Below are 24107 nucleotides of genomic sequence, written 5' to 3'. Positions count from 1 at the left end.
ACACCCCCGGTCCCCCTGAAGGGATAGGAGTTAGGTGGCAGGGGTGCCACCTCTCCTATCCCTGCTATTGGTCGTCAAGATGCGACGACCAAAAGCAGATCGGGGACGGGGGGGGTTAAAGTTCGGTTCCCCCCTTCTGCCCACCGACGGTACACCGGGCAGAACGGGGGAACTGTAGCGTGACCGGTGGCGGCGGTGGAGGTCCCTTACCTGATCGGCGGCGGCGACGCGCGGCTCCCTGTTGAAGGCTACTGAAGCTATATAGTTATAGTTTTGCAACAGCTGGAGGTTTGCCCCCCCCCCCCCCCCCATGTGAATGTACAGGGTACATTCACACAGGGTAGGTTTACAGTAAGTTTCCTGCTTCAAGTTTGGGCTGCAGCAAATTTTCTGCTGCAGCGCAAACTCCTAGCGGGCAGCTCACTGTAAACCTGCGCCAGAGTGAATGCACCCTAAAACACTACACTACACTAACACATAATAAAGGGTAAAACACTACATATTACACACCCCCTTACACTGACAAAACGGAGCCTCCAGCTGTTGCAAAACAACAACTCACAGCATTTCCAGACAGCCACTTACTGTCCAGGCATGCTGGGAGTTTAGCAACAGCTGGAGGCACCCTGTTTGGGAATCACTGGCGTAGAATACCCCTATGTCCACACCTATGCAATTCCTATTTTAGTCCTCAAATGCGCATGGTGCTCTCTCACTTCGGAGCCCTGTCGTATTTCAAGGAAACAGTTTAGGGCCACATATGGGGTATCTCCGTACTCGGGAGAAATTGCACTACAAATTTTGGGGGGCTTTTTCTCCTTTTACCCCTTATGAAAAGGAAAAGTTGGGGTCTACATCAGCCGGTTAGTGTAAAAAAAATTTTTTTTTTACACTAACATGCTGGTGTTGCCCCATACTTTTTATTTTCACAAGAGGTAAAAGGAAAAAAAAGACCCACAAAATTTGTAACACAATTTCTCCTGAGTACGGAAATACCCCATATGTCGCTGTAAAATGCTCTGCGGGCGCACAAAAAGGCTCAGGAGTGAGAGTGCACTATGTACATTTGAGGCCTAAATTGGTGATTTGCACAGGGGTGGCTGGTTTTACAGCGGTTCTGCCATAAACGCAAAAAAATAAATACCCACATGTGACCCCATTTTGGAAACTACACTGCTCATGGAATGTAATAAGGGGTGCAGTGAGCATTTACCCCCAACAGGGATCTGACCGATTTTTGGAACAGTGGTCAGTGAAAATAAAAAATTTAATTTTTGACCTGCACAGCCCACTGTTCCAACGATCTGTTAAATTCCGAGAGGGGTGCAGTTTCCAAAATGGGGTCACATGTGGGGGGTCCACTGTTCTGGCACCACAAGGGGCATTGTAAATGCACACGGACCCCGACTTCTATTCCAACCAAATTATCTCTCCATAATCTCAATGGCGCTCCTTCTCTTCTGAGCATTGTAGTTCACCAGCAAAGCACTTGACGTCCACACATGGGGTATTTCCATACTCAGAAGAAATGGGGTTACAAATTTTGGGGGGCATTTTCTCCTATTACCCCTTGTAGAAATGTAAAATTTGAGGGAAAACCAGCATTTTAGTAAAAAAAATAAATTTAATTTACACGTCCAACTTTAACGAAAAGTCGTCAAACACCTGTGGGGTATTAAGGCTCTTTCTGTTCTGGCACCATAGGGGCTTCCTAAATGTGACATGCCCCCCAAAAACCATTTCAGAAAAACTCACTCTCCAAAATCCCACTGTCGCTCCTTCCCTTCTGAGCCCTCTACTGCGCCCGCCGAACACTTGACATACACATATGAGGTATTTCCCTTTCCTTCCAAATTTTAGGAAGATTTTTCTCCTTTTACCCCTTGTAAAAATTCAAAAACTGGGTCTACAAGAACATGCGAGTGTAAAAAAATGACAATTTTGAATTTTCTCCTTCACTTTGCTGCTTTACTATTACTGTGAAACACCTAAAGGGTTAACACACTTACTGAATGTCATTTCGAATACTTTGAGGGGTGCAGTTTTTATAATGGGGTCATTTGTGGGGTATTTCTAATATTAAGGCCCCTCAAATCCACTTCAAAACTGAACTGGTCCCTGAAAAATTCAGATTTTGAAAATTTTGTGAAAAATTACTTTGAAGCCCTCTGATGTCTTCCAAAAATAAAAACATGTCAACTTTATGATGCAATCATAAAGTAGACATATTGTACATGTGAATCAATATAACATTTATTTGGGATGTCCATTTTCCTTATAAGCAGAGAGTTTCAAAGTTAAAAAAAATTCAACATTTTCAAATTTTTCATCAAATTTGGGAATTTTTCACCATGAAATGATGCAAGTATCAACGAAATTTTACCACTAACAAAGTAGAATATGTCACGACAAAACAATCTCGGAATCAGAATGAAAAGTAAAAGCATCCCAGAGTTATTAATGCTTAAAGTGACAGTGGTCAGATTTGCAAAAAAAAAGGTGAAAATGAGCTCCGTCCTTAAGGGGTTAAACACACTAACATGGTTAAAAAGTTCGAGATTTGTGCAACAATAATAAAAAAGTATGCAATCATGGGGATCATTATAATCGTATTGAGTCACAGAATAAAGAACACATGTAATTTTTTACTGTAAATTGTACGGCGTGAAAACAAAACCTTCCAAAATTTTCGAAATTGCGGTTTTCTTTTTGATTTCCCCACAAAAATAGTATTTTTTTGGTTGCGCCATACATTTTATGGTAATATGAGTGAGGTCATTACAAATTACAACTAATCGCACAAAAAACAAGCCCTCATACTAAAATGGAGAGATTTTTCCACATCAACCAATCACAGCTCAGTTAATGAGCTGTGGTAAAGTGAAAGCTGGGCTGCGATTGGCTGCTGTGGGAAAATCACTACACTTTTTCTCTCACACAGTATGATAAATCTGGGCCATTATCTTTTCTTTTTTCCTATGCTGCCCCAATAATAATCGGGCAATAGAAAGGCTGTCAGTTAGCCTCTTAGTGATTCCTTCCTTTTTTGAACGTACCTCATTATAGCAGCATGTCAGTGCTAGACAGGCACCTTGTCCTCTAGCTTTACTCGCGGTGTTATACTCTCCCGCATTAAGTTGAATTCAGCAGTGCATGCTTGCTCTGAAGCTGCTGTTGGGGAGACCTTGGTATGTTTATACTGGCACAGCGTATATTTATATTTTCTATTATCATTATTTAATATCCATTCTCAGTATACTTACCTATTTATTCATTAATATAACATGAGTCCTGGTGGTGTATATCAGGATAGGGGGATTCATCTTACCCGACAAAGCAACTATAACATGTTTATATTGTTATTGTTTTGCAAGTAAAGCTACGTGCAGGTATTAACCCCTTAAGGACTCAAAACAATCTTCGTTTTTGCACTTTTTTTTTCTCCCCACCTTCTTAAAATCATAACGCGTTCAATTTTGCACCTACAGACCCATGAGGGCTTGTTTTTTGTATCACCAATTGTACTTTGTAATTACATTACTTATTTTATAACATAATCTGAGGCGAAACAAAAAAAATATCTGTGGGGTGAAATGAAAAAAACCCTGCCATTTAGCAAATTTTTAGGGCTCCATTTCTATGTTTCAATGCTATGCCATAGCCTAGCATTGATCAGTGTTCTCAGCGCTCTGCTGCTCCTGCCTGCTGAGCTGGCATGAAGCAGTAGGATCGCCGATCGGACAGCGAGGAGGCAGGTGAGCACCCTCTCGCTGTCTTCTCAGCTGAGTGGAACATCGTGATTTTCTGATCAGTTCCGCTGAGCTGCAGGGACACTTTCACTTTCGACGCAGCGATCAACTTTGATTGCGGCGTTTAAAGGGCTAATGCCGGCCATCGGCCCATTCGGCCGTGCCCAGCATTAACCCTGGGACCTGGCTGCTGATAGTAGTCGGGACCCACAGGGTTTGAAGCGTTCTCTGCTCGGGAGAACGGTTTAAACCCCGGTAACGGGACTCCAGATGTACAGGTACACCCTGAGTCCTTAACAGGTTAATTAGCTGTATGTCCTGGTCCCTGTACCAGTGTTTGAAGCGTGCTTCCAGCAGCCAGGACCCAGGGTTAATGCCGGTCATCACCAATCGGGCCGATGCCCGGGATTAACCATTTAGACGCCAGAATCAAAGTTGATCTTGGTGTCTAAAATGAAAGTAAAATGCTCCCAGAAGCTCATCAGAGCTGATCGTGAACATTGCAATGAAATTGCGTTATCCCGATCAGCTGGGAGGATGGCGGGAGGACCCTTGCCTGTCTTCTCGTCCTCCCATTGGTGGTCTGATGCTCCCAGCCAGCAATGGCAGGCTGGAGATGCAGAGCACTGATAGTACTGCTCAATGCTGAGCCAAAGCTCAGCATTGAACAATGTATGCAATCGAAAGATTGCATGTTATAGCTCCCTATATAAATAAAAAGTAAAATGTGTAATAAAAAAAAGAAAAAGAAAAAAAAAGTTAATAAATGTGAATTAGCCACTCCCACAATAAAAGTTTGAATCAACCCACTTTTCCCATTTTTTTAAAAATAAAATAATGTAACCAAAAATAAACATATGTGGTATTGCCACGTGCGTTAATGTCCAAACTACTAAAATATAAGGTCCAAACTTACGCATTTTTGGTCACTTCATATACCATTAAAAAAATGTATAAAAAGCGATCAAAAAGTCCCATCAAAACAAAAATGGTACCAATAATAACTAGACGAAAGCACAAAAAAAACGATAGGCTTATATAGCCCCGTATGCGGAAAAAGAAAAGTTATAGGTGTCATAAAATGACAATTTTAAACATACTAATTTTGGTGCATGTAGTTTTAATTTTCTAGTTTTAAGAAGTAAAGTAAAATAAAACCTACATAAAATTGGGTATCCTTGTAACCGTATGGACCAACAGAATAAAGATAATTTGTTGTTTTTACTGAAAAGCACCCTGCGTAGAAATAGAGGCCCCCAAAAGTAAAAAAAAGGCGGGGTTTTTTTTCATTTCACCACACAAATGTTTTGTTTTTTTTTGTTTCGCCGCATGTGTTATAAAATAAGTGATGTAATTACAAAGTTCAATTGGTGACACAAAAAACAAGCCTTTATATGGGTCTGTAGGTGCAAAATTGAAAGAGTTATGATTTTTAGAAGGGGAAGAGGAAAAAACAAAAATGCAAAAACAAAAATTGGCAAGGTCCTTAAGGCCAAAATGAGTCCTTAAGAGGTTAAGTTACTACTATTCATTATAACGGGCTGATCATTTTTGAAACTCTGCTCCCTTCTGTGTTTAAAGGAAATTCTCCATCTTACTACACCAGCAAATGAAGCCATGGGCATAGGTCAGGGTGTATGTTTCTTTTCCTGGGCTTCTGCTGACCTGGCAGTATAATATGAATATTTTAGCCTGTTTCATTCTGTTTTTAAATATGCATGTCTTGAGAAAGAGTTCTATCTGAACTCAAAACACATAGATTAAGCACTATCATGGTACCTGCATCTAAAATATATGGGGTAAAAATATTCAACTTTGGAGAAGCACCAGAACTGTAAATGATTTGTCCTATATACCGCTGTCGAATGCAGAGATCCGTAGGAGATGGAGTGTTCCAGGGCTACTGAAATTCTCTTGTGATATGACTTATAGATGTTGTGCCCTGAGCATAAACAACTTTGGTGAGCATAACTGCCTTTTGTTTCTCCAAAACCACGGAAACACATTACTTCACTAACCACACCCATGCTCCTAACCAAGCCCCCTGTCACACCCTAACCACAGCTGCACCTGCAGAATAGGAATACCTCTTTAACAGCAGTAACCACCATCATTACCACTGAAGACCATATCAGAGATTACATACAGTTACATTCGGTGACCCACAGGAGACGGCTTCTCTGACTGGAGTTGTTCACATTCCATTTTCTTTTCCATCCAGCTCAGACTACCATGATGATTTCTTCCAGCTACCACTTTTTCCTGCAGGACCTCCTAAAAATTTTTTTAGGTTCTGTACTTTTCAAACTATTAACAGACTAATTGACAGGGTGATGAGCCAATGGCTCTTTATTCCAACTGAGCACCACATTTAACAGTAGGCGCCTCATTAGAAGGACAGTTAGGAGGTATTGTATAAGTCAAAGGCCCATGTAGTGGGTGCACTAAAAGCAGGAGGTTGATGGATTTCAGCAACAAAAAAGCTGTGCCAGGAAATAGTGGCCATAATTGTAAAGTTAAAGGCATATTGATAAGCCCTAAGTGGTCATAGTGTGTTAAAAGAATAAAAGATTATGTCTTCCATTAACAATGGACCCTTACCTATGCTCAGTGACTCCCTCTGGAAGTCCTTGGTAAGATGAGATTTCCTAGTCATGCAGTAAACATATCGCTCCAACACATACCAACACATCTCATAGTAAAATGGGTATCTGAACTTTGTAGGGACCTGAAAAGCATATGAAAAATATTAAACATTGGGCTTCTAGCATTGTTAGGCAAAATTTCACATTTCTTTTAGTACTCACCCGTGTTCTATCCTCAATGCTATAGATTCGCAGTTGCATTGGGATATTAAAACTGTGTAGGAAGTTCCCACCAAAAACTAGAGTATCCTGAGGAGTGTACACGGCATGGATCCACCCTATAATAGAACAACAGTCCACAAACAATAAGCCTATAGCAACAAAACCATATTCCAGTAAATTATCTAACTGTTTAAACGCAGGGGTGTGGGAAAAAAATCTACTTGTTCAAGGGACTAAATGGAACACAATCTACTTGTCCCTCATGAAAATCCACTTGTCTTGGTACACAAAATAATTTAATAATTTCAACCAAAATAGTATGTAAATAAGGTATTTTATTAGTTTATTTAGTTAGTTTTTTCACTTTCATTTTTACCTTCTTGCCCTAAAATAGCCATAACTCTAGTTTTCCATCTACAGATCCATATGAGGGCTTGTTTTTCACAGGACTAATTGTACTCCGTAATGACACCTTTCATTTTTCCATAACGTATGCTCCAAAACAAAAAAAAATATTTGTGAGTTGAAACTGGGGGGGGGGGGGGGGAGGGGGGATGGGGGGCAGGGTGGACATGTAAATTTGGGGGTTTTCCTTTTTATGTCATTCACCTTCTGGTCAAACTTACATGTTATTTTGATACTTTAGTTCAGTCTCAATACACCAGTACCAAATTTGTTTAGATTCTGTCATGTTTTTCTCATGACTGATAAATTTTAACTTGATCTGCTGTTTGAATCTGTACAATTTTGGTATTGATCAGACTTTTTGAATGCTTTTTCCTTCATTTTTTCTGGGATATGATAAAAAAAACAAAAAAAAAAAACGCAATCGTTCACACCATTGATCGTAGGGGATATATAATGTTATATTTTAACTCCTTAAGGACCCGGGGTTTTTCCGTTTTTGCATTTTCGTTTTTTCCTATTTACCTTTAAAAAATCATAACTCTTTCAATTTTGCACCTAAAAATGCATATGATGGCTTATTTTTTGCGCCACCAATTCTACTTTGTAATTACTTCAGTCATTTTACCCAAAAATCGACTTCGAAACGGAAAAAAAAATTCATTGTGAGACAAAATTGAAAAAAAAAACAAAAACATTTTGTATATTTTGGGGGCTTCCGTTTCTACACAGTACATTTTTCGGAAAAAATTACACCTTCTCTTTATTCTGTAGGTCCATACCATTAAAATCAAACCCTACTTATGTAGGTTTGATTTTGTCGTACTTCTGGAAAAAAATCATAACTACATGCAGGAAAATGTATATGTTTAAAATTGTCATTTTCTGACCATTATAACTTTTTTATTTTTACGCGTATGGGGCGGTATGAGGGCTCATTTTTTGCGACGTGATCTGAATTTTATAAAAAGGTACCATTTATGCATTGATAGGACTTATTGATCGCTTTTTATAAATTTTTTCATGATATAAAAAGTGACCAAAAATGCACTATTTTGGACTTTGGAGTTTTTGGCACGTACGCCATTGACCATGCGATTTAATTAACGATATATTTTTATAATACGGACATTTCCGCACGCAGCAATACCACATATGTTTATTTTTATTTACACTTTTTTTTTTATGGGAAAAGGGGTGATTCAAACTTTTTTTTTCACTTTTTTTTGTAGTGTTATAGCTCCCATAGGGGACTATAACACTGCACACACTGATCTTTTACATTGATCAGTGGTTTTTCATAAGAAACCACTGATCGATGATTCTGCCGCTTGACTGCTCATGCCTGGATCTCAGGCACCGAGTAGTCATTCGGCGATCGGACACCAGGAGGCAAGGTAGGAGACCCTCCTCGTGTCCTACAGTTGTTCAAGACGCCGCGATTTCGCCACGATCCCGAACAGCCCTCTGAGCTAACCGGCAGTGATTTAGTTTCACTTTAGACGCGGCGTTCAGCCGTTGCCCCGCGTTATAGAAGGGGAGCAGACTCAGGACGTACAGGTACGCCCTGGGTTCTTAACAGGTTAATAGTTCGGACAATTACGCATGATCCAACATCAACTACGTTTATTTTTTTATTATGTTTACATTTTTTTTATATGGAAATGTGAAAAGGGGGGTGATGTGAACTTTGAATATGGAAGGGTTTTTGTTTTTTTTTTCAAACTTTTATTCAACTTTTTTTTTTTTTTTTAAATACTTTATTAGTCCCCTTAGGGGACTTTTAGGAGGAATTATTCTATTAAAAGCCATTGATCTGTGTGATTTGTGCTCATTTGGTTGAGCCTGCTCCAAGCAGGCTCAATCAAATTCAGATCTACGGCAGCCATTTGATGAGAGGTAAGCCCTCCGGCTACCTCCATAGTGGATAGCCACTCTGCGATTACACTGTGAGGGTGAGGCATCCACCCCACTAGACCACCAGGGATGGTTAAAATGTCCCTTTAGATGCTGCTGTCATTAGCAGCGGTGGCCCCCAGCTACAGGAATCAGCTGGGGGCTGCCAGGTATGGAGCAGGATCGGGTCAGTAGTCTGCTACACCTCGAGCGCTGGCATAATGAAATCAAAGTGGGAAATCTGTCCGGCCCTGCTTGACCGAAGCAGGGCTAAATGCATGAAAAATTCATCTACCTGGCGTCCGGAACTGCATGTCCCAGGCGTCAGGCGATAGGATTTCCACATCTCTGGTTTAACACATGAACTCAGATTTTGCTCTTATGGCATCTTTTATAAGACCTTATTCTGCACTGGTAGTAAGCAAGGTCAGATCAAATAAAACCATCTAGTAAAAGACCTCTACATTAAACATGGGAGCTTATGAGGCAGAGCAACAAGCTCAGTCTGCCACTGCACAAATAAAGGTTGCAGCAGCACAGAATGCAGCAGGTTTTATTCTGTTGTTTAGAAACAGAATCAGCAAATACATTTCATTTTCACAGTCCACAATATTTCTCTGTGCAATTGAAGGCACATTTTAACCCCTTAAGGACTCAGGGTTTTTCCATTTTTGCACTTTCGTTTTTTCCTCCTTACCTTTTAAAAATCATAACCCTTTCAATTTTCCACCTAAAAATCCATATTATGGCTTATTTTTTGCGTCGCCAATTCTACTTTGCAGTGACATTAGTCATTTTACCCAAAAATGCACGGCAAAACGGAAAAAAAAATCATTGTGCAACAAAATCGAAAAAAAACGCCATTTTGTAACTTTTGGGGGCTTCCGTTTCTACGCAGTGCATATTTCGGTAAAAATTACACCTTATCATTATTCTGTAGGTCCATACGGTTAAAATGATACCCTACTTATATAGGTTTGATTTTGTCGCACTTCTGGAAAAAATCATAACTACATGCAGGAAAATTTTTACGTTTAAAAATGTCATCTTCTGACCCCTATAACTTTTTTATTTTTCCACGTACGGGGCGGTATGAGGACTCATTTTTTGCGCCGTGATCTGAAGTTTTTATTGGTATGATTTTTGTTTTGATATGACTTTTTGATCACTTTTTATTCATTTTTTAATGTTATAAAAAGTTACCAAAATACGCTTTTTTGGACTTTGGAATTTTTTTGCGTGTACGCCATTGACCGTACGGCTTAATTAATGATATATTTTTATAGTTCGGACATTTACGCACGCGGCGATACCACATATGTTTATTTTTATTTTTTTACACTGTTTTATTTTATTTATGGGAAAAGGGGGGTGATTCAAACTTTTATTAGGGAAGGGGTTAAATGACCTTTATTAACACTTTTTTTTTACTTTTTTTTTGCAGTGTTATAGGTCCCATAGGGACCTATAACACTGCACACACTGATCTCCTATGCTGATCACTGGCGTGCATTAACACGCCTGTGATCAGCATTATCGGCGCTTGACTGCTCCTGCCTGGATCTCAGGCACGGAGCAGTCATTCGTCGATCGGACACCGAGGAGGCAGGTAAGAGCCCTCCCGGTGTCCGATCAGCTGTTCGGGACGCCGCGATTTCACCGCGGCGGTCCCGAACAGCCCGACTGAGCAGCCGGGATACTTTCAGTTTCACTTTAGAAGCGGCGGTCAGCTTTGACCGCCGCTTCTAAAGGGTTAATACCGCACATCGCCGCGATCGGCGATGTGTGGTATTAGCCGCGGGTCCCGGCCGTTGATTAGCGCCGGGACCCACGCGATATGATGCGGGATCGCGGCGCGATCCCGCTTCATATCGCGGGAGCCGGCGCAGGACGTAAATATACGTCCTGCGTCGTTAAGGGGTTAAAGGAACAGACAGACTCACAGGACAATAAAGGAATTATGTTTGGGTATGGTTTATAATCAGGTAAATGTAGTAAATTCTTAGCCTGACATCTAGATTTATGGTATAATCTATTTTCTTCTGGGCATGCTACTCTCAAATTACATCACTACACCATATTGTGAAAGTTACTTTATAATTTTACTTTCTGGATCAGTATGATTACAGAGATACCAAATTTATATATGTAATTTTTCTAAGTTTTAGTTAGAAACACTTGTAATTTTTACCCCTTATAGACACGGCCCATTTTGGCCATAAGGACACAGCCAATTTTCATTTTTGCATTTTCATTTTTTCCTCCTCATCTTTAAAAAACCATAACTCTGAAAGCTAGGTTTACACCCAGTATTTCTCAGACTTTTTTTTGCAGTGTTTGAGCCAAAGCTATAAGTAAATTCAAATGCCACGTGAAATACAGCAAGATAAGGTAAACTCCCCTTTACAGGTCACCTGTCTAACCCAGGAAGAAGTACAGTACTATCTACAAAAAAACTAAATAGACACATCACCAGGTCCAGATGGCATTCACCCCCGTGTTCTAAAGGAATTATTGATGCAATAGACAGACCCCTATTTTTAATATTCAGGGCCTCTATAGTAACAGGGACTGTTCCCCAGGACTGTTGCATGGCAAATGTGGTGCCAATTTTTAAAAAGGTGTCAAAAGGTGACCCCGGGAATTATAGACCTGTTAGTTTAACATCCATTGTATGTAAATTGTTTGAGGGTTTTCTAAGAGATGCTATTTTGGAGTATCTTGATAAAAATAAATGTATGACCCCCATATCAGCATGGCTTTATGAGGGATCCGTCCTGTCAAACTAAACTGATCAGCTTTTATGAGGAGGTGAGCTCCATATTGGACCAGGGAGAATCGATGGATGTCTTATATCTGGATTTTTCCAAACCATTTGATAAGGTGCCACATAAAAGGTTGGCACCTAAAATGAGAAGGATTTGGCTGGGTGAGAATGTGTTTCAGTGGGTAAATAACTGGCTCAGTGATAGGAAACAGAGGGTAGTTATTAATGGTACTTATTCTGATTGGGTGACTGTTACTAGTGGGGTCAGTTTTGGGTCCTGTTCTATTTAATATATTCATTAATGACCTTGGGCAGGGGTTGAATAGTAAAGTAGCAACCTTTGCAGATGATACTAAACTCTGTAAAGCGGTAAACACTATAGAGGACAGTGAACTGTTACAGAAGGATCTGAATAGGTTGGAGGTTTGGGCTGGGAAGTGGCAGATGAGGTTCAACAATGATAAATGTAAGGTTATGCACATGGGGGAAGAAAAGTCAGAGCTGGGATTATGTATTAAATGGGAGAACACTTGGGATAACTGATGTGGAAAAGGACTTGGGAGTCTTAGTTAATAGTAAATTTAGCTGTAGTGACCAGTGTCGGGCAGCTGCTGCTAAAGCAAAAAAAAATCATGGGGTGTATCAATAGGGGCATAGATGCCCACGACAAAGAAATAATTCTACCACTGTACAAATCACTAGTCAGATCACACATAGAATACTGTGTACAGTACTGGGCACCAGTGTACAAGATATAGTGGAGCTGGAGAAGGTTCAAAGACGGGCAACCAGAGTAATACGGGGGATGAGAGGACTACAGTACCCAAAAAGATTATCAGTATTAGATTTAGTTTAGAAAAAAGAAGGTTTAGGGGAGACCTAATAACTATGTATAAATACATCAGGGGACAGTACAGAGATCTCTCCCATTATCTATTTATAACCAGGACTGTATCTATATCTATATCCTCTATGTTTAGAGGAAAGAAGATTTCTACACCAGCACAGACAGGGGTTCTTTACAGTGGAATTCTCTGCTAGAGGAGGTGGTCATGGTGAGATCTGTAATAGAGTTCAAAAGGGGTCTGGATGCATTTTTGGAGTGTAATAACATTGCTGGTTATGTATACTAGATTTATAGGGACAGAACGTTGATCCAGGGATTTATCCGCCATCAGCCATATTTGGAGTCGGGAAGGAATTTTTACCTCTAGTATGAGGGTTTTTTGCCTTCCTCTGGATCAACTCAGTAGGGACTCATTAGGGTTATAGGTTGAACTTGTGTGGTCTATTTTCAACCTTATTAACTATGTTACTAAAAGTCATGGGAAATATAAAGAAGATCTACTCCTTCCTGCTCGATCCACTTCTGACTTTGGCTCAAAAACTAGTGGCAGTTTTCCAGGAAAACACCAGAAAAAACCTGTGTGGATACCTAGCGTCATCCTTCCATTTGTACTTTGGAATAACACTTTACATTTTACAATAACGTGTACGGCAGAATTAACATTTTTCTATTTGTGCTGGAAAACTAAGAAGAAACCCGCAGTTTTGCAACTTTTGGTAAGGGCTATGTTTTTTTTAAAGGATTCTCTTCTGACTGCCTATAACTTTCTAATTGTTCGGTATAGAGGGTTGTATGAGAACTCATTTGTGTGTGTGTGTGTGTGTGTGTGTGATATGTAATTTTTAACAGTACCACGTTTGCTCAAATGTAACTTTATGGTCACTTTTTATTACAAAATTAGCAATTTAAGACGTAACCTTATATTTTAAAAATTTGAACTAGGGCTGAACGATTAATCAATGTCATCAATAATAAACGATAACAGAAATTGCAAGTGTTTAGTTCACTAATGTATTCCGTTATGGGTATCCTCCATGCCCTTCCATACAAGTATAATATCATCCATTAATCTTTGATATAACATCACTGTGTTATGTTCTATAGAATATTTATAGATGATATTAAACACTAAGCACTAACAATTGGGGCCTCTCCTTCACATCCCACATTAGTGCATTTGACAAATGAGATTTATCATTCTTTTCAAACGTATGACATTTTATATGACAATTTTTTTTTAAACATACTTTTTCTTAAATGCGCCCTATTTATCAAATAGTCGCTCGACCTTGATAAATAAATCGCATGTAAGCAAAAACCCAGGAAACCTGCTTACAAAAGCATTTTTTAAAGCAGAAAAGTTTTCCCTTATGTTAATAGCCGAAGTTCTTTATCTATCCTTTATTACAAGTTGCGTTGCTAGAGAGTGACGGTGACATTGCAAGACAGTGACGGGAAGGGGGGGGGGGGGCATACTGCATCGGGTGACACCCTGACTGGCCTGCCTGGCACTAGATAGCTGCACTCCAACTATTCCGCAACAACCCCTCCACCCTCCTCAGAAAATAAAAAATATTAAAAACATACTATTTGACACCGTGAATATCTGTACTTTGAAGGCTTTTTTGTTTAATTTTGAGCCCGCATTTTGTGACGTTGGTTGGCGGAGTCTTGCGTCGCTGCGCTGCGGCCGGCGTTTACGTCAGGAAGGAACACAGCACAGCACCAACAGGCACATAAACAATAGTGAAGCCACAAACAAAAACATTTTTCAAAACAGCTCGGTACGTTACCCACCCCAAAATGTGCATGATGCTGAATGTTTTTTTTTTATTTACGGAAAAATTTTAGTGCCTCATATGGGTTATTTATGTAGTCTGTAAAAATTCTTACACAATTATTTTGCGCCTTATTCTATTTTAACACAACATTAAAGGGGTATTCTGGGCAAAAACATTTTATTCCCTATACAAAGGATAGGGGATAAGATGTGTGATCGTGGGGGGCCCGCTGCTGAGACCCCCGATCTCCCTGCAGCACCCGTCACGCCCCCTCCCATAGACATGAATGGAGAGGGCGTGGTGTGACGTCACGTCCCCAGTCCCGGAAACCCAGAGGTTTCCGAAACATAGAATGCGGGTGCTGCAGGGACACCGCGTGGGGTCTCCGCAGTGCCCCCCCCCCCCGCGATCAGACATCTTATCCCCTATCCTTTGTATAGGGGATAAAATGTTTTTGCAAAGAATACTACTTTCATTTTAAAATTTAGTGGGTACGCCAGCATGTATGTGTCCTAAAATTAACAAGGTGTGCAGTGTGTATGTTCAACCTTATGAAGTAAAAAGGATCCCGACAGTGCCGGGATCCTTTTTACTTCATTGGATTTGCTAATCCCTGGCACCTACCTTTGCACAGTGCTGACCTATATATACCTGTACTTTCAACCTTAACCCCTTAAGGACTGAGCCCATTTTTGCAATTCTGACCACTGTAACTTTATGCATTAATAACTCTGGGATGCTTTAACCGTTTATTCTGATTCAGAGAGTTTTTTCGTGACATATTCTACTTTATGGTAGTGGTAAATTTCTGTCGATACTTGCTTGATCATTTCTTGATTAGGAATTTCAAAATTTGATGAAAAATTAGAAAATGTTGCATTTATTTTTTACTTTGAAAATCTCCGCTTATAAGGAAAATGGACATCCCAAATAAATTATATATTGATTCACATATACAATATGTCTACTTTATGTTGGCATCATAAAGTTGACATGTTTTTACTTTTGAAAGACAATGCTTCAAAGTTCAGCAACAATTTTCCACTTTTTCTCAAAATATTAAAAAAAAATTTCAGGGACCGTTTTGAAGTGGATTTGAGGGGTCTTCATAAATGACCCCATTATAAAAACTGCACCCCTCAACTATTCAAAATGACATTCAGAAAGTGTGTTAACCCTTTAGGTGTTTCACAGGAATAGCAGCGATGTGAAGGAGAAAATTCAAAATCTTCATTTTTTACAGGGGAAAAAGGAGAGAAATCACCCTACAATTTGTAACTCAATTTCTCGAGTAAGGAAATACCTCATATGTGTATGTTAAAGGAGTATTCCAGCGCAAAATAATTTATCCCCTATCCAAAGGGTCCGAGCGCTGGGCCCCCCCCCCCCCCCCGGGATCTCCTGGACAGGGCCGTGGCAGTCTGCAGGAAGTGAAGTTTCGTCCCCAGCAGAAAGCTGTGGCAGACACGCCCCCTCCATGTGTCTCTATGAGGTACATGGAGGGGGCGTGTTGGCCGCCGCATCATGTGGGGACAGAACGCCCCCTTTCCAGCGTACTGCTGCGGCCCCGTCCAGGAGATACTGGGGGGCCCCAGCGCTCGGACCCCCCGCAATCTATAACTTATCCCCTATCCTTCAAATAGGGGATACCTTATATTGCACTACAGATCTCCTTTAAGTGCTATGTGGGTGCACTAGAGGGCTCAAAGGGAAGGAGCGACAATGGAATTTTGAAGAGTGAGTTTTTCTGAACTTTTTTGGGGGGGCATGTTACATTTAGGAAGCCCCTATGGTGCCAGAACAGCAAAATAAAAAAAAAAACACATTGCATACTATTTTGGAAACTACACCCCTCAACGAACGTAACAAGGGGTACAGTGAGCCTTAACACCCCACAGGTGTTTGATGACTTTTTGTTAAAGTTGGATGTGTAATTTAAATTTTTTTTTCTCCCTAAAATGCTTGCTTATCCCCAAATTTTACATTTTTACAAGGGGTAATTGGAGAAAATGCCCCCCCAAATTTGTATCCCCATCTATCCGAGTATGGAAATAGCCCATGTGTGGATGTCAAGTGCACTACGGGCGCACTACAATGCTCAGAAGAGAAGGAGTCCCATTTGGCTTTTGGAAAGCAGATTTTGCTGAAATGGTTTTTGAGGGGCATGTCACATTTAGGAAGCCAATATGGTCCAAGAACAGCAAAAAAAAAAAAAAAAAAAAAAGGCATACTATTTTGGAAACTATACCCCTCAAGGAACGAAACAAGGTGTATGGTGAGCCTTAATACCCCACAGGTTTTTGATGACTTTTCGTTAAAGTTGGATGTGTAAATGAATTTTTTTTTCACTAACATGCTGTTTGTTTTGTACCAAATTTAACATTTTTACAAGGGGTAAAAGGAGAAAATTCACCCCCAAATTTGTAACCCCATCTCTTTTGAGTATGGAAAAACCCCATGTGTGGACGTCAAGTGCACTGCGGGCGCACTACAATGCTCAGAAGAGAAGAAGCTCCATTGAGCTTTTGGAGAGAGAGTTTGTTTGGAATGGAAGTCGGGAGCCATGTGCATTTACAAAGCCCCCTGTAGTGCCAGAATAGTGGATTTCCGGACATGTGACCCAATTTTGGAAACTACACCCCTCACAGAATGTAATAAGGGTGCAGTGAGCATTTAAACCCCACTGGCATTTGAAAGATGTTTGGATTTACATTTTTCCTTTTCACGGAGCACTGTTCCAAAAATCTGTCAGACACCGGTTTTTCTTTTTGTTTCTTTTTTTGCATTTATGTCAGAACCGCTCTGCAAACCACCCCTGTGCAAATCACTTCAAATGTACATTGTGCTCTCACTCCTGAGCCTTGTTGTGCATCTGCAGAGCATTTTACATACACATATGGGGTATTTCCGTACTCAGGAGAAATTGAGTTACAAATTTTGGGGGTATTTTTTTTCTTTTACTTCTTCTAAAAATGAAAATTATGGGGCAACACCAGCATGTTAGTGTAAAAAACAAATAACATGCTGGAGTAGACCCCATTTTTACCTTTTCATAAGGGGTAAAAGGGGAAAAAGCCCCCTAAAATTTGTTAGGCAATTACAGAAATACCCCATATGTGGCCCTAAACTGTTGCCTTGAAACACGACACGGCTCTGAAGTGAGAGCGCCATGTGCATTTGAGGTGTAAATTAGGGATTTGCATAGGGACAGCCCCGGATGCAAGAATTAGACTTGCCTCATATACCAAAATTACCCTACAGCAGTGTTTCCCAAACAGAGCGCCTCCAGCTGTTGCAAAACTCCAAGCATGCCTGGACAGTCAATGGCTGTCTGGCAAAACTGGGAGTTGTTGTTTTGCAACAGCTGGAGGCTCCGTTTTAGAAACCGTGCCGTACCAGACGTTTCATTTTTATTGGGGGGGGGGGGGGGGTAAATGTGTAGGGAGTGTGTATATGTAGTGTTTTACCCCTTATTTTGTGTATGTGTAGTGTAGTGTTTTTAGAGTACATTCACACAGGCGGGGTTCACAGCAAGTTGTAGCCCTCCAGATGTTGCCAAACTACAACTCCAAGCATGCTCAGATTGCCCAGGCATGCCGGGAGTTGTAGATCGGCAACATCTGAAGGGCCACATGTTGCTGAACTACAACTCCCAGCATGCTTTGACAGTCTGGGCATGCTTGGAGTTGTAGTTTTGCAACATCTGGTGCGCTACAGATTGGACACCACTGTATAGTGGTCTCCAAACTGTGCTCTTCCAGATGTTGAAAAACTACAACTCCCAGCATGCTGAGACTGACCAGGCATGCTGGGAGTTGTAGTTCTGCAACATCTGAAGGAGCAGATGTTACAGAAATACAACTCCCAGCATGCCTGCACATGCTTGGAGTTATAGTTTTGCAACATCTGTAGGGCTACAGCTTGGGCATCACTGTATAGTGGTCTCCAAACTGTGGCCCTCCAGATGTTGCAAAACTACAACTCCCATTATGCCCAAACAGCCTTTGTCTGTCTGGGAATGCTGGGAGTTGTAGTTTGGCAACTCCTAGAAGGCAACAGTGAAGATCACTTACCATTGATCTTCACCGCTGCCTCCACCGCTGCTCCGCCGCCGCCTCCTCCTTACTGCAACCGATCCCGCCGCTGCCTATTGCTGGTCCCGCTGCGATCACTGTTCCCTTGGCCTCCTCGTGGACTCCGGTACCCTCCGCCATTTGCATTGAAATAAGTCGCAGCAAGTATAGAAAAATTTTTTTACTATGGAGCTTGATAAAGCTCCTTCACAGTGTTTTTGAATCTCAGAATTTATATTGAAGAAGGTAACATTTGCACCATGACTTATTTTAACCCCTTAAGGGCCATGGACGTACCGGGTACGTCTAAGCTCCCTGGTAGTTAAGGACCAAGGACGTATGGGTACGTCCGTGGGAATTTAGGTCTCTGCCGCGCGCCGGGCAGGGACCGAACTGGGGTGACTGCTGATATCGATCAGCAGTCACTCTGCTCCAATGCCCAGGGGGGTCATCAGTGGGCGATCGCTGCAAATCACCGGTGTAAATTTACACCAGCAATTTGATGCGATTCCAGTGATACAGGTGATACCCAGAGATATATGGTGTATCTATGGGGAGGTGGTGATTTTTTTTTACCCCATATAACGGTGTGTGATTTTTAATCACACACCGTTATATAATACAGTAATATATAATACAGTCAAACCAAGCACACACTATATACTTTCTGAGCCCTCTACTGCATCCGTCGAGCACTTGACATACACATGAGATATTTCCTTACTCGAGAGAAATTTGGTTACAAACTTTGAGAAGATTTTTTTCCTTTTACCCCTTCTAAAAATAAAAAAACTGGGTCTACAAGAAAATGCGAGTGTAAAAAAATGAAGATTTTGAATTTTCTCCTTCACTTTTCTGCTATTCCTGTGAAACACCTAAAGGGTTAACACACTTACTGAATGTCATTGTGAATACTTTGAGGGGTGCAGTTTTTATAATGGGGTCATTTATGGGGTATTTCTAATAAGAAAACCCTTCAAATCCACTTCAAACCTGAACTGGTCCATGAAAAATTCTGATTTTGAATTTTTTTTGAAAAGTTGGAAAATTGCTGCTGAACTTTAAAGCCCTCTGATGTCTTCCAAAAGTAAAAAATATGTCAACTTTATGATGCCAACATAAAGTAGACATATTGGGGGAGATTTATCAAAACCTGTGCAGAGGAAAACTTGCCCAGTTGCCCATAGCAACCAATCAGATTGCTTCTTTCATTTTTCACAGGCCTTCATAAAAATGAAAGAAGCAAGCTGATTGGTTGCTATGGGCAACTGGGCAAGTTTTCCTCTGCACTGGTTTTGATAAATCTCCCCCATTGTATTTGTGAATCAAAATATAATTTATTTGGAATGTCTATTTTCCTTACAAGCAGAGAGCTTCAAAGTTAGAAAAATGCTAAATTTTCAATTTTTTCATAAAATTTTGGAATTTTTCCCCAATAAATGATGCAAGTATCGACAAAATTTTACCAATAAAATAAAGTAGAATATGTCACAAAAAAACAATCTCGGAAACAGAATGAAAGGTAAAAGCATCCCTGAGTTATTAATGCTTAAAGTGACAGTGGTCAGATGTGCAAAAAACGCTCTGGTCCTACAGTAAAAATTGGTCTGGTCCTTAAGGTGTTAAGGAAGTGGACGTAAACAGTTATTTGGATTTTTCCTGTTGTCATTGCAAAAACTCTAAAGAAAAATATCTCTTACAGTCAAATGAGAAGGATTCAGCGTAAGTGTTCATCAAACACTTATTGTCGACAACAACAATTTACCTCACAGGAATGCTTATGACAGAAGGGGTACCCCAAACCTCTAGGGGAGAAAGCATAGAAAAGAACAAACACCTTGAAGCAAGAAGATTGCCTTCTTGTGAAAGTAAGAGGACAGGAAGGAGGAGGAATTTTGATTTAGCATTTCTCACAAGAAATAATATGTCCTATTCCTGCACTAGAAATATAATAAAAGAAAACTGGAATCTAATTTTGGGGGATATTATATTGGGACACCAAGCACCAGAAAAACAAACAACATATCTTTTGATGAGCAAAAACACAAACAAACAAAAAATAGCTTGATCGATACCAAAGAAACTGTAGGTCAAACAAAATAAATGTAGGATAAGTATCTACTAGGGGGATTGGAAATAAATGGGTATGTTAGGTGCGGTATAAAGAGATGCAAATGTTGTGATTAAATTCATAATAGAAGAAACAATACAGAAAAATCCCAGGAACCTAAACAATTCTATAATAACATAGTTTATAAAGTTGAAAAAAGACCAGAGTCCATTAAGTTATCCCTAATGAGCCCCTGCTGAGTTGATCCAGAGGAAGGCAAAAAACCCTCATACTAGAGGTAAAAATTCCTTCCCGACTCCAAATATGGCAGTTAGAATAATCACTGAATAAACATTCTGTCCTTATAAATCTAGTATCCATAACTGAAATCTAGTATCCATAATGTTAATAGTCTCCAGAAATGCATCCAGGCCCCTTTTGAACTCTCTTACTGAGTTCACCATGACCACCTTCTCGGAAGATAGTTCCACAGTCTCACCGCTCTTACAGTAAAGAACCCTTCTCTCCTCTAAAGTAGAGGATGCCCCCTTGTTATAGATACAGTCCTGGGTATAAAAAGATCATGGGAGAGATCTCTGTATTGCCCCCCGATATATTTATACATAGTTATTAGGTCTCCCCTAAGCCTTCTTTTTTCTAAACTAAATAACCCTAATTCTGATAATCTTTCTGGGTACTGTAGTCCTCCCATTCCCCTTATTACTCTGGATGCCCGTCTTTGAACCCTCTCCAGCTCCACTATATCTTACTTCTACACTGGTGCCCAGTACTGTACACAATATTCCATGTGTGGTCTGACTAGTGATTTGTACAGTGGTAGAATTCTTTCCTTGTCAGGGGCATCTATTTCCCTATTGATGCACCCATGATTTTATTTGCCTTGGCAGCAGCTGTCCGACACTGGTCACTACAGCAAAATTTACTGTTAACTAAGACTCCTAAGTCTTTTTCCATGTTACGTAGGTAGAGATGTGTAGAAAAATCTCGGGTATCAGGCGCGATCCACTGTAAGTAACTTGATCCAAGCAGGTAATGTTAAGGTTACTTTAATAGCCAAGGTGCACAGGCGCATTTCGAGGTGACAACCTCTTTCCATGTCAGTCATCCCAAGTGTTCTCCCATTTAATACATAATCCCAGCCTGGATTTCTCCTCCCCATGTGCATAACCTTACATTTATCAGTGTTGAACCTCATCTGCCATTTCCCAGCCCAAACCTCCAAACTATCCAGATCCATTTGTAACAGTGCACTCTCCTCTATTGTGTTAAACACTTTACAGAGTTTATTATCATCTGCAAAGATTTCTACTTTACTATACAATCCCTCGCTGTCAGACAGATCTGACCATCCTGAATGATAGGAACGAGGTGGCAGGGTGCAGATCAGGACTGACTGGCAAATCGCAGGGCGGGGGTGAAAGTTAATTTCCCCACCCCTGGATGTCGGGGCAGAGTGGGGGTAAGATGGCAGCGATGTGTGGGGGCCGTGAATGCGGCGGGGACCGCCAGCGACCGTTACTTTAGTTCACATGGGGACCAGGGACAGGCGGATGACAGGAGGCGGCAGGCAAGCGGCGGCGTGTCCCAGATGCAGCAGAGAAGATTGCCGTAAAGTGATCTTCACTGCTTTTTCTAGAAGTCTCAAAACTACAAGTCCCAGCCTTTGGCTGTCTGGGCATGCTGGGAGTTGTAGTTTTGCAACATCTGGAGGGCCACAATTTGGAGACCACTCTCCTTCCAGATGTTGCAAAACTACAACTCTCAGTATGCCCAGACAGTCCAGGCATGCTGGAAGTTGTAGTTCTGTAACATCTTGCTCTTCATATGTTGCTGAACTACAACTCCCAGCATGCTTGGGCAGTCTGGGCATGCTTGGAGTTGAAGTCTTGCAACATCTGGAGGGCTACAGTTTTGAGACCACTACACAGTGGTCTCCAAACTGTTCTCCTCCAGTTGTTGCATAAATACAACTCCCAACATGCCCTTCCGCTGTCTGGGCATGCTGGGAGTTGTAGCATTGCAACAACTGGAGGTACACTGGTTGGGAAACATTGTCTGTTTCCTAACTCAGTGTTTACCTACCTGTGTGCCTCCAGCTGTTGCAAAAGTATAACTCCCAGCATGCACTGACAGACCATGCATGCTGAGAGTTGTAGTTTTGCAACAGCTAGAGGCATAAGGGGTGGGAAACACTGAGTTAGGAAACAGACAGTGGTGCGGAAACAGTGCCGTAGTCTGTTACCTAACTCAATGCCTGTCAGGGTACATTCACATGGGCGGTGGTTTACAGCAAGTTTCCTGCTTTAAGTTTGAGATGCGCGAAGGGTCTCCTTTCAGACATTTACTCTATTCTCAATGTCCCTTTGGAGGGGAGTACGCCATCCCATCGTTAGAGTCGCTAGGAGGAGGTCTTGAACACCACTATTACCCTGCTCCAACGGAGGATCATATGGGAATGGGCTTCTAAGGCCTCCATTTGCACAGCTATAAGGCAAAATGCTAATGGGATGGTACAACACTCCTGCCCTGCTCAACCGTCTGAACCCGAACATTCCACCGCAATGTTGGCGTTGCGGAGTGGGGCTTGGTACGGTTTTCCACATATTCTGGGCCTGTCCTCTGATAGTCCCTTATTGGGAGATGGTGCGGAGGGTGGTGGCGGATGTATTGGGGTTCATGTCCCCTTAGACCCCTAGTATACTTACTGTTCCTTCCATCTAGGTTGCTCACCAAACGCCCTTTCAAACAATTTATGCACATTGTTTTGGCGGCTAAGACCCTTATTGCAAAATTCTGGAAGCACACCCTTCCTTCCTCTGAGCTGGACTTGATGGCGAGGATTTCGGAGATTCGCTCCCTTGAATCTCTTACTGTTTCTCTTAATAATACCTTGCCATGGGACGGTTTTGTGGATAGGCAACCCCCCTAAACGCCACCTTCTTACTCTCCCCACCCTATTTCAATCCTTCCTCTTCCACTCCTCCCTGTGCTTTCCCTTCTGTACTCCCTTGGTGTTGTCGTGTCCTTGTCGGATTCGTTCTGTTGGGATTGGTTCCTTATCCTTGTTCTCCCTTTGGGTTTCTTTTAGTCCTTGTTCCGAACCGAACCCTTAGGTTTGGTGTGGGCTCTTACTTTGGTTATGCCTATTTTGTCTGATATGCCTAGCGAAGCTGTTATGTCTGCCTGGGATTATACTTTGCATTTTTCGCTACTCGAATGTTCGACACTGTCTTTGTATTGAACATTTTTCAAAACTTTAATAAAAATAACAGTTGAAAAAAAAAGTTTGAGATGCGGCAAATTTTCCGCTGCAGCGGGAAACTCACTGTAAACCCCCGCCTGTGTGAATGTACCCTAAAAACATTACACTACACTTACCCTAAATATAGAGAAAAACACTACATATATGCTACACCCTTACACCCCCCGCCCAATAAAAATAAAAAACACAAAAGTCTTGTATGTCAGTTTTTCCAAAACGGAGCCTCCAGCTGTTGCAAGATAAGTCCCAGTATTGCCAGACAGCCACTGACTGTACAGGCATGTTGGGAGTTCTGCAACAGCTGGAGGAACCCTGTTTGGGCAAAACTGACGTACAGTATTTTTGGTGGAGGAGGCAAGTGTAATGCTTACATCCGGATACACCCCAAAGCGCTCTCTCACTTCAGAGCCCTGTCGTATTTCAAAGCAACAGTTTACTTGGGAGAAATT

At 41.2% G+C, this 24107-nt stretch overlaps 1 protein-coding gene across 7 annotated transcripts in view; it reads right to left on the bottom strand.

Annotated features, from left to right (window-relative positions):
• The window catches only part of KDM2A (lysine demethylase 2A), a 703602-nt gene that overhangs the window by 313382 nt on the left and 366113 nt on the right, over nt 1-24107 (bottom strand). For all 7 annotated transcript variants that reach the window (XM_056531111.1, XM_056531112.1, XM_056531113.1 and 4 more), the window contains 2 exons: nt 6557-6672; nt 6351-6477 (listed from right to left, as the gene is read on the bottom strand). In XM_056531111.1, the coding sequence (XP_056387086.1) occupies nt 6351-6477; nt 6557-6672 (243 nt within the window). The remainder of the gene's footprint in view (nt 1-6350; nt 6478-6556; nt 6673-24107) is intronic.

Source organism: Hyla sarda, chromosome 7, assembly GCF_029499605.1.
Source record: "Hyla sarda isolate aHylSar1 chromosome 7, aHylSar1.hap1, whole genome shotgun sequence".
Lineage (NCBI taxonomy): Eukaryota > Metazoa > Chordata > Amphibia > Anura > Hylidae > Hyla > Hyla sarda.
Note: the sequence above shows the minus strand (reverse complement) of the source record. Positions and strands in the feature narration are given on the sequence as shown.